Here is a 15276-nt window from a genome sequence, read left to right as displayed (position 1 = left end):
GGGCTAGAGTGAGCAGAGGCGGCGGGGTTGAGAACGGCGCAGCCGGTGGATCCGATGAAGGAGCGGCAAGCACATGTGACGACCCCGGGCTTCGTCCACGGTGAAAGCCGATCCGGCCATCCACAGCGTGAAGTTGTAGTATTTCCTCAGCGACCAGCACGGATCAGCTCTAGGCATGACGAAGCGATATCGTCCTATTTTGGAAGGCCAAACAAAGTAGTTTCGCTTTCACAACGCAGCACACAGCGTCTTCACGACATGGCAGCGGCGTCAACAATACTACGGTGAGAATAAAAGTTACGCCTTCTTTCTTTGCGTGAACATTTGGGCGGCGTTATGCAAATCTTCCCACATAGTGATGTAGACATGTGGGGGCGTGTTAGAATGAGCCGTTTTAGGTAGGTGTGGTTGACTCTTAACTTTTATAAAGAATATCTCTTTGGATTTGAGACTTTAGTCTTTGCAACTTTACAGATCTTCTTTATGCACCAAGAGCTTGTAACATTCCAAAGACAAAGGAAAAATTGAATCGCATCATATGACCCCTTTAACTGTGCTCAATGGGTTTGCACTTTCAGAGCATAACAATGGTTCTTAATTAAAAGGACACTGTTTCTCTAAATGATCAAATAGTTTTGGTTGACACAATATGACACTGGTGGGTGTGGCCACACCTCAAAAGATTACTGTGTCATGGTGAAAGGTAGAAAACCCTTTGACATAAGATTTTCATTTCTAAATTAAATTATAAGGTTGCTCACTAAATGGAAACACTTATTTATGCATGATCTAAAAATATTTATTGGTATATACCATGCAAATAACATTTTATATGAACCATATTCAAATTGAAATGTTATAGCTGGACATTAAAGTTAAACTAAGTAATAAAGAAAAGAAAAGAAAAGAAAAGAAACATCTAGCTATCTAAATTACACATTTTACAAAAAGTGGCCCACTTTACCTGCAATCACCCCAAATAAAAATGAATAGTCCTTTTTTCAGTCAGTCATATTTTAGATTATTCTAACATTATGTCCTGTTCTAGAGGGACACCATTTTGAATCAAAAATAAATTAAAGGCTTTATTTTGGCTTGGGTAGAAAAAAATTGTGTAATAAAAATAAGTGCATTAGAGTAATACACATAATTCACCACAGAATGGCGACATTCAGCTAATTTCTTCTGTAACAATTTTGAAGTATCTATTAGGTTATATATTCATTAAGCTGTCATGTTTTTTACTCAGCTTAGAGATCTAAGATATTATTTCTACTAAAAGGCGATGTAAGTGATTTGATGTCACAGTAACAGTTGTATGTCTCTGCATATATATATATATATATACTCACACACATACATACACTATATAACATACATGCATGACATAACTGCCTGATTTTCTTTTTATTTCGACGCAAAATAAATTTCCATCCAATATACATAATTCTTCATCCGCACCACAAGGCGGCACAAGCGGGTTTGTCATTCAGTCTGACTTCCTCGCTGCTTGATCGACAATCACAACAACAACACGTGCAGATCCTGCTGATTATTTTGGTTTTAAAAATGTCACTTTAACAGCGCATATTTCAGCTCAATTGCAAACAAAACCGACACACAGTCCGATAAAATGCTGGAAACAAGTGTCACGCGACTCACCTGTAAGTAACTTTATAAAAGACTTTGAAAGTCTGAAAGTGTTTTTTTCAGTTTCTATATGTGTATGCAAGATATGCCTCAAAAGATTAATTTTGATGAGGTCTTTAACCTAAAATTATGTTTTTTTTTTTATGTTTGATATTTGATATTGGACTGCTAGCAATGTATTCAGACACTCACATCTTCCATGAAGGTTTATCACAGACCTTTTTTTACATGCCGCTTTCCTGCTGAACCTGTCAGACCTTCAGAATAACAAATGAATCAGTTGTTGCGTTATCTTTAAAATCTTTAAAAGGAAGTTATATATTTTAAAATTGAATAATGAGGAATCATGCTGTTTGTCTCTTTTGAAATTGTAGTCCAACTGTAAGTAATAGTCTAAATATCTCTGGCCTGTTAACCGTTAGATTGTGCTTTTGTTTTTCTTTATTATCTATGATTTAGTGATTCTAGACCACCTTGCTGCTTTACAAGATTGGATAAACGTTTTTGTTGAAGCATTTATGTATCAAATCGTTTTGAAACCCAGTGTGTGCAAACTGGGGAGAAAAGCAGATTGAACTAAAAGATTATTAAAGGTACAGCATTGCTTAAGTATAATATACTCTGCGATATTTTTACGCAGTTGAGGAATTCAATTTATGTTCTTAATTTATTTTTATTTACTTTATTTTTTAGATTTTTGAGATATGCAAGATGCCTATGTGTAATAATATCTTTATTCCTGTCTTGACTGAACAGAAGAAGTGCTGTGCTGTGGATTGTAAAGCAGAGCTCTGGGACGTGTGGACAGACAGAGACTGTAATGATGGACATCTGCTCGTGGACAGGTGATGTATCTACTGTGTGAATGTGTTCTAGTGCACTAAACATGTAGGTTACCATCATTTTCTTTCTGAGGGGCCTCTCCTGTGAAAAGCAAATGATGGTAACCTAAGCAGGTGGGGAAGGGACGGGGGATGATCATTTTTATGCAGCTTTCTTTTTATTTTCCAGTCTGTCCAAAAGCATAACCACTGCTGGTCACAGTGCGGGAAGCTCCGGGGGGAGACTGTACTGGTATCCCCCTTCTTTGGGCGCGCCTTCACACACACTCCAGCATTCACTCATATCACAGAGACCTGGCTGGGATCAAACCAGCAACCTCTGAACCCGTGAGGCAGCGCTCTTACCTGTGAGCCACAGGTCTCTTGTGAGAGCACGTGAAGGAACTTATTTTTGACTGTTGACTTGTGAGTTCCCAATAAAGAAGTTAAAGTAAGCTGTGTACGTGATATAATGAGGTGAGATTTGAACCCATGTTTCCATCTCAGGTTTGTTCTCAGAGATTCCCATCGTGGATTTCACTTCGTGTTTTAGTGACTTTGTTGGATGAGATTGATTTACAGTAAGAAACAGTGGGATTTGAACTCAGATCTCCCAGATTCAAACACAAAGTTTTATCTCTTGAGCCACTGAGTCTGTGGAGCTGTTGAGTGTTTTGAACTTAATTGAGAGATTTGTTCTAAATTATGAATAATACTTCTGGTGTTAGAACCAGGACTTTGATGCTTGAGATTGAAACGACAGAAGCTGATGTTGTGCTGGGTTGTATTTAGGGTCATTTAGTTTTTAAGTTTAGCTTAATGTAGGTTCAGGCTGAGTAAAACAATCAATGCATCTGTGGGATTTGAACACAACTGCATTGCAGCGTAAATGTCTTGCACGCGCTGTACAGCAAATGAATCGGTAGTTGTTGCGTTACGTTTATAATCTCTGACCGAGTCTCCAGATATTGACATTATAAAGTGTAATAATAAGGAATCGCGCTGTTAGTCTCTGTTGATACTGCAGCAGGTGTTGTGTGAAGCTCTGATGTTCTGCTGCTTCATGCTTTTCTGCTTCTAGTTGGTAAATTAATAAATTAAACTAATTAATTCTAGTTCTGATAATAAGAGCCATAATAAGACCAGAGCCGTTAAAATGCTTTTTTCTTTATTTAAAAAAATACGTCGCAAAAATGAAAAGTGTGTTGCAATAAATTAAATGTGATGTTAGTTCAGTTTACAGGGACTCTGCTCGTGATGTTTTTATAATCCTGTTCTGATGTTTGTAGATCAGGGATTCTTCTGGATGGGAAGATTTATTATTATTATTATTATTATTATTAGCATTAGCATTACTATTCAGCATTTCCACTGAGTTGTTTTTTTGTGGAGTGATTTTGTTGGATGAGATTGCAAGAAAGTAATTTAATAGCATCATCAGAACTAAACTGAAATGAACAGTAGATTGAATGAAACTGATTGATACAGCATTACTGAAGTCTAATAGTATAGAATCTGTAGTATTTTATAACTATGCAACATTAATATATTTAGCTATTTTTATTACCTGTTTTTTTGTCTAATAATATCTTTATTCCTGTCTTGACTGAACAGAAGAAGTGCTGTGCTGTGGATTGTAAAGCAGAGCTCTGGGACGTGTGGACCGACAGAGACTGACACACACTCCAGCATTCACTCATATCACAGAGACCTGGCTGGGATCAAACCAGCAACCTCTGAACCCGTGAGGCAGCGCTCTTACCTGTGAGCCACAGGTCTCTTGTGAGAGCACGTGAAGGAACTTATTTTTGACTGTTGACTTGTGAGTTCCCAATAAAGAAGTTAAAGTAAGCTGTGTACGTGATATAATGAGGTGAGATTTGAACCCATGTTTCCATCTCAGGTTTGTTCTCAGAGATTCCCATCGTGGATTTCACTTCGTGTTTTAGTGACTTTGTTGGATGAGATTGATTTACAGTAAGAAACAGTGGGATTTGAACTCAGATCTCCTGGATTCAAACACAAAGCTTTATCTCTCAAGCCACTGAGTGTTTTGAGAATGCCTTTATTGAGAATTTCATTTTAAATCATGGATAATTTCAATTGATGTGGGATTCAAACAAGGGCTTTTAGGTTTGAGATTGAAGTCTTTAACCACTGAGCCACAGAAGCTGCAATGTTGTGCTGGTGTTGTTTTTAGGGTCGTTTAGATTTTAGTTTTATTTTAATGAAGGTTTGGATGATTCAAAGACATTCAATGCATCAGTGGGATTTGAACACAACTGCGTTGCAGCATCATAAGTCAAAGTCTCATGTTTAGGCACTGCACTCCAGGTAAAATATGATTCTTGTCTTGTCTGTAGATTAAACCTCACTTTAAGTGACACAGGTAACCTTAAACTTGCTGAATTTGAACCAGTACTTCCCTAGCCGAAGGTGAACAACCAGCCTCTGTACCACAGGGATTGTTTTGTTTTTGTTTGTTTGTTTTTGTGCATTACCATATATTTCTATCAGTTTAATTTTTTGTAGTTTAAACCTCAAGTGTTGCGTTTTCTTTTAAATAATAAAATGATTAAAGCTATTACCATCATTGTAAATAACAATACAATTACAGTCTTTATCAGTCACTGGCATCTTACAACATTTTGAATAAACTTAAATACTTGTTTTAAATTATTCTTTATGAACGTTGTTGTTGATTTAAGAGTAGCAAGTTTTAACTTAAGTTTAAATATCAACATTTTAAAAAAAGTTTTCATTTTCCAGAGATTTTGAGTAATCATTGCTATAAAACTAGTCTAATAACTGGCATGCACTGTGCATCTCAAAGAGGGTGAGAGCAGAAGAACATGCTTCCAATGCAAAGCAATATCAACAGCCAATCATAACTTTTCCCACATCTGTACACTCCCCTTCGAGGAGACACACTCATCTTGATCTTGGTCTTGATCATTTTACAGCACAGAAGATTTGAACCAGGATTTTCTACAGGAGGACCACACTCACATCTCTGACACTGACACTTCTCATGAGCCTCGTGGGATCTCTGTAACGAGCAAACAGCCCTCAGAGTCTCAGGAACTCCAGACTGAAGCTCTTCTCATCTGCTCTGAGACTCATGAAGTTTGATCAGCCCTGAAAGCTCATTTATTCAAGATCAATCATAGTAACTTTTTCATTTTCAACAGATTTATGATTTATTAATTCAAGAGTTATTTAAAAGAGACACGCCAGAACATCCAACAAACTCAGAGAGACTTTATTTGCTTTATTTTTATTACTTTATCATACATATAACTGTTACTTTGCAAAGATAAGGTCATTTCTTTTAGACACCATTAATGAGAATGTTGCATGCCCTCTTGTGGTGAATTTGTGTATCGCACAATGCTGCAACTTGGAAACTTGGTCTGTAAACTAAATGTCCTTTAATATTAATTTCATTTTTTTTAAAACATGCAAATCAAAAGAACTTAACCAAACGCCCTCCTGTGGGGAATTATGTGAATTATATTGCTGCTATTAATTGCGGTTATAATTTGAGGCGTTGGCATTATATAGAATTACTATAATTTAATACATTGTTGATTATCCTGCTATTTACTAGGTGTTGATTACATTTACTAAATGCTCTCTCTTGATTAGCAGAAACATATTCTTAGATCTGTAAATTACAAAATTGCAGTCAGCGAAACGCAAATTACCGCCCTCCTGTGGTGAAATGTGTGAATGACAGCAGAGCTCCTATCACAGAGGGAGACTCTCAACTTTAGCTAACAATGCGTAATCATAGACTGCATAACAACGTGCGTAATGCGTAAATCAATGGAGGAGATGTCTGAAAACAAGGTTATTATGACAACAATAAGTATGCTGTACTTTTATATCTTCTTAGATAGGCTACAGTTGTAGTTGTTGTTGTTGTTTTCCCTCCTGAGCATTATTATGGTATTTCAAGTGATCGCCTGTGGGAAATTGAGCGAATTACATTTCGGATTTTTTTCTACTGCTATAACTCGAGTCAGAGGAAATCCTTGATTTATATTATTTTATACTTACATTATATTTAATAAATCATTGATTATCCTGTGCAGCAACAAAACATCTGAAAAAAACATATATTTGAGGAAATATATTCTTAAATCTATAAACTGAATACAGTAAAGTCTCTTAATATTAACTTTAATTAAAAATACTTTTGCATGGATTACACAATTCTCTTGTGCTTTTTCCTGTAGTGTGTTATCTGTAAAACATGCGAATCAAATAGCAAATTACATTGATTCGAATTACATATATATCCAGATATATATATATATATATATTTACAGCAGAGCAGTATAAAAAGCGTCTTAGGAAAACCTTGAATTATATTATTTTGCAAGCTTCAGAATTACTTAATGTTTTATTATTGGCAACATGACTTCTGGATAACGTATGTTTTTTAAAGAATATATTCTAAACGGCAATTAAATTAAGTCTTTTTATGGATCAACTGACCAGCGCATGATTACATTACGTTGTTTTTTTCCTAGGACTATAATTCGAGGCAAAAGGTAATTGTTTTAAATTAAATTAATATCATATGTATTTGCCAAATTTTTACATTGCTGTTGTTGTTCGTGGGACTATAATTTGAGCCAAAATATATTAGAATTGATTTAATATGTCGAATGAATAGTTTATTACCCTTTGATTTGGCAGAAGTTGATTAACGCCCTCCTGTGGTGAAATGTGTGAATTACATCAGAGCTCCTCCCGTAGAGGGAGACTCCCAACTTTAGCTAAAGCTGCGTAATGCGTATATCAATAAAGGAGATGACTGAATACGCTGTATAAACCGTTTTTACGAAAACAACTCGGCACATCATAAATTAAATGCCTGAGTGCTAATTTTCGACACTTTTGCATGTAATCGCTGCGACAAGTCCCAGCTAAATAGGTAAACTGTACCTTTAGCTCTTTCCCGATTGTCGCAGGCCACAGTTTTTCTCCTTTGATCCTCCTGAGCAGGCTGGTTTGATTCTTGTATGAATAAGTATTTATCCGATTTAAACTCTTCTCTGTTTATCTAAAATGAAGAAGCCCGTGTTTTTCTCCCACGTGGGAACTGTTACTTTTCTCAGCGCATCGTCAGGATGGACCAATCACAGTCATCTGTAATTACTATATATATAATATAATTACCTATGTAATATAATCATTTTACAAAAATACTCAGGTATATGACAGTATGTTTGCCAGATATACAGCCTTTTAATTAACAGATTTGAATAAACAAAAAACTGTATTAATAAAAAAACTTAATATTTATTTTCTTATTATATTTACTTATTTTTTGGTTATTTTTTAACTGTTTTTTCTTTCTAGTTATTAGAATATTCAGGAAGGTTCCTATTCCTCAGTTTATGAATATCACTCCTAAGTCTTACTGTATGATCAGATACATGTACTCAAACAGTGCAGGTTCATGTGGGGGGTCACAGCAAAAAAGATCCTGGTCTGACCTGAAAAGTTGGTGGATGAGTCCCATGTAAAAGCTCCCATGACCCGTCACTAGGACAACCCTAGATAAACAACAGCACACAACAAAGACCTCATAAAGGAGGAACACATAGGAGAGGAACGGCAGCTTTTGGATAGCATTTCTGTTGAAGCTGATTGCAAAATGAGTTTAAAATCTAGGACTTTTAATTAACAGATTTGAATAAACAAAAAACTTTATTAATAAAAAAACCTAATATTTATTTTCTTATTATATTTACTTATTTTTTGGTTATTTTTTAACTGTTTTTTCTTTCTAGTTATTAGAATATTCAGGAAGGTTCCTATTCCTCAGTTTATGAATATCACTCCTAAGTCTTACTGTATGATCAGATACATGTACTCAAACAGTGCAGGTTCATGTGGGGGGTCACAGCAAAAAAGATCCTGGTCTGACCTGAAAAGCCAGTTGGTGGATGAGTCCCATGTAAAAGCTCCCATGACCCGTCACTAGGACAACCCTAGATAAACAACAGCACACAACAAAGACCTCATAAAGGAGGAACACATAGGAGAGGAACGGCAGCTTTTGGATAGCATTTCTGTTGAAGCTGATTGCAAAATGAGTTTAAAATCTAGGGAAGCATTACCTTACATGCATTGATAAGGGTCAGTTCACAGTTTTTCTGGAACAAGTGTATTCAAGCGTCTAACTATTGTGTGAGCGGAAGGCACTAAATAATGGTAAGAACTTTATCTTCCATTTTATCTTCACTTTTCATTTTCATAAAAGACAAAAAGAGAAACATCTGGTTGAAATGTGTGAAGATATCTTGCATTCATTCCTAAAATCTATACACTTTATAGCCTTCAGGTACCAAAAAGTCAAGATCTCAAAGTTCCAAGCCTGCAGCAAAGAGCAAAAGGAAGCGCTCTTCCAAGAAGAGGTCTGTCAGTGCCAAATCCACAAAGACAGATGTGGATATTCTGAGTCCAGCTGCCATGGAGAACGTCTACTACATCTCCCATAATGCAGTGGACTGCTTGGAGTTCAGAGGATTTGGCTGGACTGGAGCCACCAAGAAGAAAGGAAAAAAGGGCAGAAAACAAAAGATCAAAAAATGAAAACTAAATATAAGTGTTCATGCTTGACTTAAAAGGATAAATGATTTAGTTTAGTTAAGATGGATATTTATCTCAACAAATTTTAAGTTGTCAATTAACTGCAGCAACATTTTTTTTGTTTGTTTTACTATGTATATATTTAATTTGCCTACCTGTAAATATAGCAAACAAAAAATGTTTTATATAAACCATCTCACTTCTTTAAACGGTCATGGTGCATTATAAAGTGGCCAATTTGATTAATTTTAGCCAAAAATGGATTTTGAAAACATTACATTTATATCAGCTGACTCTTTTTGGTTATTTATCCTATAATATAAAACTTGTTACAACCCAATAAAATATTAATTCCTTCAAATTGGATTTCTGAAACTCTATAAAAGGGGTTAACAATAAACTAAACTTAAACGCAGGGATTTTGGAATTTAAAACGAGATTTTGGAAGTAAAACAATGATGTTGGGATGTCAGTGCACTGTAAAAATCACCAGAGGGCAGTGCAGAATACATATGCTTAATACTTTGTCACATAAGAGTTTGCTTAAAATAAAAAATGATCAGTCAATTAGTTATGAACTTTATTGGTAATTTACTACAGTAGGTGTTACTCTCCCATATGTGTACATAAAATAAGTCACGTAAAACGTTACAAAAGAATGCCAGAAGCTTACAAGTACATTCAAAGAGGCAAAAGAACATTAGTTGAAACACCAAAGAAATTAAAAACAGCCTCTAGCGCAATTCATTGCTCCACTCAACATATGCATGACCTGTAACAGTTGAGAGTGCTTGACTAAAGCTGGGCTTGTTAGAAGTTTATCAGAGTGATTTTCCAAACACGTACACGCTCACACACACCTTTACAAACACAGATAAATACAGAGCAGATGAGGCTGCAGCAGGAACCGCAGCTCATACAATGTCCCGGGTTCGTCGGATGGCGCAGCACAGCAGCATGCTGAAGATCATGCCAAAGATCTGCCCATAGAAGAGACACGGTTAATATTTGACAGCAGTGTGACCTGAGGAGAAAGACTCGGCTACAAGCTCTGGAGCGTCAAAGCTTTTTAGGTGAAAATGCATTGAAGCATATGAATGAATATCTCCTCACCATGACCACACCAATGCCAATCCCAACACCTCCAATCACGTGAAGCCTAGAGGTGAAGATCTCCTTAATAGCATCTGGGCAGTTCTGGAGTAGAAACACAAGAGGTAACAACGGCACATGGAAAAACCCATTTAACTAAAGGAGAGTTAAAAGATGAATTATTATTGAATTTCTACCGTTGTGACAAAGTTTTCAAGTCCCTCCTTTTTGGGACAGGTTTCAGCTGCTCCATCAAAAATTGTTCCTGATGTTCCACAGCACTGCAACTAATCAAAAACAGACAGAATATATTCAGTTGGATTAATGTTAAGCTGTTTTTGAAAACCGCACAAATAAGTTTCAATGTTTTCGATGTTGTGGTTTGAATGAATCATACAAATGAACACTTACTCCGTACTGAATGGCTCGCAGAGTTTCTTTCAGTGCTTCCTGTTTAGTATCTTTGTAGGTGTTGAACGTCTGTGTGTAGAACTGCTGGAGATCCATCACGATCTGAGGAGGAGGAGAGAAAGAAAGAAGAGGTCACACTGTGGGAAAATGAAAGAGGATCATGAGAAAAGGGGCCTTAAAAGAGAATTAACTTTACGCTAATGGATGAGAACTGAACTGAACTGGATAATGACACTACTGTCTTCAGTAAAGCTGCCTTTGAAGTCATTTTATTATTGAGGGACTTTTGCAACTTTGACAATTATTGAACGGAACCGAATCAATGTTGAACTCAGCTGATCTGTACAATGACACTATTGCCTTCTTTAGAAATACTTTATACATTTTGTTTCATGAGTGATGAACTTTGTAACATTGGCACTGCCATCGAATCAACATCGAACTGACTTGACCTAAAAGACAACCGTCTTCTCTAAAGTGTTTTACAGCTGAAATCAAAGTCATTTTATTATTGTTGAAATTGTACAACACTGCTATCTTCCTTTTTATTTCTGTGAAGCTGCTTTAAGGCAATCTGTTTTGCATAAAGCACTATATAAATAAATGTGACTCGACTCTGTCACCCACCTTGTCCTGATTGGACAATCCCCAGATTCCAGCGGCCACCTCTGCAGCAAAAATGATGAGCAGGAACATAAAGAACTGGAGAGAGCAAGAAAAAGTCAGAGGTGAACCAGGACATCAGCAATAACTAAAGATTGTCTTTTCTTGGCAAAGACACTCTAACGTGCACTTCTCATTTTCACTCTCATTTGGTCTGTTTAAATTATCCTGCAAACCAAAAAGAGTGAATCATGAATGTGGGTCAAAGCCACATGATAACCATCCACCAAAAAAACTACACTCTTAGAAATAAAGGTTCTTTACTGGAATCTATGGTTCCACGAAGAACCTTTAAAATCTTTCAAGCAGAAAAAGGTTCTTCAGATTATAAATGTTCTTCACAGGAAGAAATAAATTATTCTTTTATGAACTGTTCACTGACAGGTTCTTTGAGGAACTCAAAACTGTTCCTCTATGGAATGACTGCAAAAACCTCTATTTTTAACAGTGTAACTACATCAGTAATACTAATGTCAAACAAAATCTATTTGTTTTGTGCTGTTGAAGAATATGGGAGGACTCACCAGTCCCAGCATGCAAGCTGATTCTCTGATTGCGCCACAGCAGCCGAGGAACCCGACCACCATCATGATGGCACCTGCCACAATGAGGATGTAGACCCCTATGGATAGAGAAAGAGAACATTTATTACTTCGCTGTACCATTACATTTGTTTTACTATTCCTTTGGATTCTCATCTGAAAATCCAATCCTTTTTAAGATGGCGCCGACATTGTGTTATTGATACGTATATGTTTGAACATATCAGTAGTTTGATGTCTACTTAATTTTCTCTCTAGGAAGTAACTGCTTTCCCCTTATAATCACATGTATTGTTATGTATTTGATTTATAAGTTACATGGATACTGATAACGTTACTGTAAATATTCGTTGCTAGTAATCTGTTTTTGTTTCATTTAGGAGCTCTGTTCGTTCAGTATGATTGAGTTTTTTGTTATCCTGCATAGGTATAGTAGCATACTTTCTGTCACGAAAACAAATTCCTCGTATGTGTAAACATACCTGGCAATAAAGCTCATTCTGATTCTGATTCTGATTCTGAAAAAAAGACAAACTTGAAATCAAGGCTTTTTACTGTAAATGGGAATAATCTATGGTTGTAATAAATTAAACCTGATGAAAATGCCAATGTATAAATGAGAACTTTATTTCCTTCAGCTATTTTATCAGAATAAGCTATGCAAAGCAGGATATGCAAAACAAAATTCCACACAAGTGGATTGTGCTGTATCCACAGAACCACCACACTCTAAAAAAGAAAGTTTCATTATTGGAATCCATGGTTCTATGAAGAACCTTTAAGAACCTTTTAATTGCTCAAAGGATTTTAGTGGAAAATGAGTTTTCAGATTATCAAAATTTTATTCCCACTAATAAAAAAAGGTTATTTTCAGAACAGTTCATTGAAAGGTTCTTTGGGGAACCGAAAACAGTTCTTCTAAATGCCTTTTGAAATGTTTATTTTGAAGAATGTAGCTGCTTTTCTGGACTGTCTGTCACTAGGATGTTTGACACTGGAGGATGCCCTGCTGTCACTCAAAGCACTTTCAAAACCACTGACAGACACTTGGACACTTGCCTACTGAGTTTATCATGTTTCTGGACCGATGGAGGCGAGAATTCTTCTGACAGATCTTGAGAAAGGAAAATAAAGCGGACAAAACAAAAGGAGATGGGAAGGGAGCAAACAATGAGGGTTCTGTTAGTGAGGAGGAGAAAGGCAGCTCTGTGAGGGATGATGGGAAGGGGCAGAGAGCTGGCATCGTGTGGGCCAAAGACAGCCTACTCCAAAACAGCACTGCCATTATAACTCAAAAAACCTGCCTCTTAAAAAACAAACACGAAGACAGAAACCTAACATCTCTGTCACTATATTTAGGCAATGTCCACCCTTGTTATATCAGGGGGTTGGTTTTCGGTTTAAAGTTCATTTTGCCGGTTGATTTGTGGTCTTCTTCCACAAGCCAGAAACAAGGATGTCAGTATTTGTGCCTTTCATAAAACAAACACAGCCTAGAAGAATAGATAAGAGTGATCTGAATATTACCCATGTTTTTGTAGTGGTCAAGCTATTTGTGTCGCTTTAAGAACAGGATTGTTCAGTGAATGTTCAATGACCGAGTCAGGGTGTTGTCCATCAATAGTTTGAATTTTTTTAATGATTTAAAATAAGTAGTAGTCGCACATGCTCAACAAGGCTGTATTTATATGATCAAAAAATTATATAAAGCAGCAAATCGGCATATTAGAATGATTTCTGAAGGATTGTGTGACACTGAAGACTGGAGTAACGATGCTGATAATTCAGCTTTTCATCACAAGAATAAATTACATTTTAATATATATTCAAACAGAAAACAGTTCACCATGACTCATTTTTAAATTGTAATTATTTTTCATAATATTACTGCTTGCTTTTACTGTAGTTTTGATTAAATAAATAGTGAGCATAATAGACTTATTTCTTAATCATTCCAAACTTTTACAGGTGAGGTGTGTTTATTTTTTTATATATCAGTTTTAATCATCTGTACAGAAGCCAGAACAAATCCTGATTCACCTTTCATTTGCTTCATGTTGAATCAAAGTGTTCATAATGCAACATTCACATGACAGATGGTCTGGTGTCTGGAAATAGGTGTGGCTGGTTTCCATGACCACCATTATACCTCATTCCCAAACATCAACTTACAAAGACCTGATCACGTAGGTGATAAAAGGAGCTATGCGATTTTGTATGGAAATAAGGGTGGTTTTTTGAATCACTGAGAAGTTATTGAGGACTGAGGAAGGGTAACCTAAAAATCCAGGACAAACTCACCTGTGAGGAACACTGACGGGGGACCTTCTCCAGTGAAGAGTCCTTTAGTTCTTTCATCGAAACGCAGCCAGAGACCGACAGCGAAAACCCCTGTACCTGCGAGCTGAGGAAACAAACAAAAGATTTAAAGGGGTCATATGATGCGATTTAAATTTTTCCTTTCTCTTTGGAGTGTTACAAGCTCTTGGTGCATAAAGAAGATCTGTAAAGTTGCAAAGACTAAAGTCTCAAATCCAAAGAGATATTCTTTATTAAAATTAAGAGTCAATGCCTACCTACCTAAAACGGCTCATTCTAACACGCCCCCACATGTCTAAGTCCCGAAATTGGGAAGATCTGCATAACGCCGCCCAAATGTTCACGCAAAGGAAGAAGGCGTAACTTTTATTCTCGCTGTAGTATTGTTGTCGCCGCCGTCGCCATGTCGTGAAGGCGCTGTGTGTTTCGTTGTGAAAGCGAAACTACTTTGTTTGGTCTTCCAAAAGAGGACGATATCCGCTTCGTCATGCCTGAAGCTGATCCTTGCTGGTCGCTGAGGAAATACATCAACTTTGCGCTGTGGATCGCCGGATCGGCTTTCACCGGCCGCGCCATTCTCAAGCCCGCCCGCCGCCGCTCACTCAGGCCGGCCTCCGCTCACTCAAGCCGGCCTCCGCTTGAGCAAGCCGGCCTCCGCTCACTCAAGCCGGCCTCCGCTCACTCAAGCCGGCCTCCGCTCACTCAAGCCGGCCTCCGCTCACTCAAGCCGGCCTCCGCTCACTCAAGCCGGCCTCCGCTCACTCAAGCCGGCCTCCGCTCACTCAAGCCGGCCATTTTATGGAGGACTGTTTCCTGATCCTGGTAGAGTAGACTACAATACCAGCTGTTCTGACTCACAGACTGCAAGTACGTTTTTTTATATTTAAAGAATTTGCCACTGACGATTCAAACGTCATTTGTCATTTCTTCGATCACAAATGCAGACATGGTTTTTTGTTTACGTGGCGCAATGCAACGCAACGTGTAAAAAGACAGTATAAGTCATTATAATCCATAATTATGTCCTCACTGGATGCAACAAATGCCTCGTTTATAATGGGTTTTAATGTTTTTGTCTCGTCGTAACGGGACAAGGCATCACAGTATGTTAAGGGGTGTAACATTTCCGTCACACGCTTGAGGTATTCGGCCAATCACAACGCACTGGA

The 15276-nt window shown here is 37.1% G+C and overlaps 1 protein-coding gene and 1 long non-coding RNA gene across 3 annotated transcripts in view; one reads left to right on the top strand and one right to left on the bottom strand.

The window, feature by feature from the left end:
- The first annotated feature begins 1513 nt into the window (after window positions 1-1513).
- LOC107583998 (uncharacterized) lies at window positions 1514-3153 on the top strand. The gene is made up of 3 exons (XR_001609091.1): window positions 1514-1664; window positions 2407-2495; window positions 2662-3153. It is a non-coding gene; the product is annotated as an uncharacterized lncRNA (long non-coding RNA).
- Window positions 3154-9647: 6494 nt separating this feature from the next.
- The window catches only part of cd9b (CD9 molecule b), an 11309-nt gene continuing 5680 nt past the window's right edge, over window positions 9648-15276 (bottom strand). For both annotated transcript variants that reach the window (XM_016270333.1, XM_016270334.1), the window contains exons 2-8: window positions 14090-14192; window positions 11771-11868; window positions 11211-11285; window positions 10584-10685; window positions 10370-10459; window positions 10194-10277; window positions 9648-10060 (exon numbers count right to left, since the gene is read on the bottom strand). In XM_016270333.1, the coding sequence (XP_016125819.1) occupies window positions 9995-10060; window positions 10194-10277; window positions 10370-10459; window positions 10584-10685; window positions 11211-11285; window positions 11771-11868; window positions 14090-14192 (618 nt within the window). In that variant the 3' untranslated portion in view covers window positions 9648-9994. The remainder of the gene's footprint in view (window positions 10061-10193; window positions 10278-10369; window positions 10460-10583; window positions 10686-11210; window positions 11286-11770; window positions 11869-14089; window positions 14193-15276) is intronic.

This window comes from Sinocyclocheilus grahami, unplaced genomic scaffold (genome assembly GCF_001515645.1).
Source record: "Sinocyclocheilus grahami isolate Dianchi unplaced genomic scaffold, SAMN03320097.WGS_v1.1 scaffold56.1, whole genome shotgun sequence".
NCBI lineage: Eukaryota > Metazoa > Chordata > Actinopteri > Cypriniformes > Cyprinidae > Sinocyclocheilus > Sinocyclocheilus grahami.
Note: the sequence above shows the minus strand (reverse complement) of the source record. Positions and strands in the feature narration are given on the sequence as shown.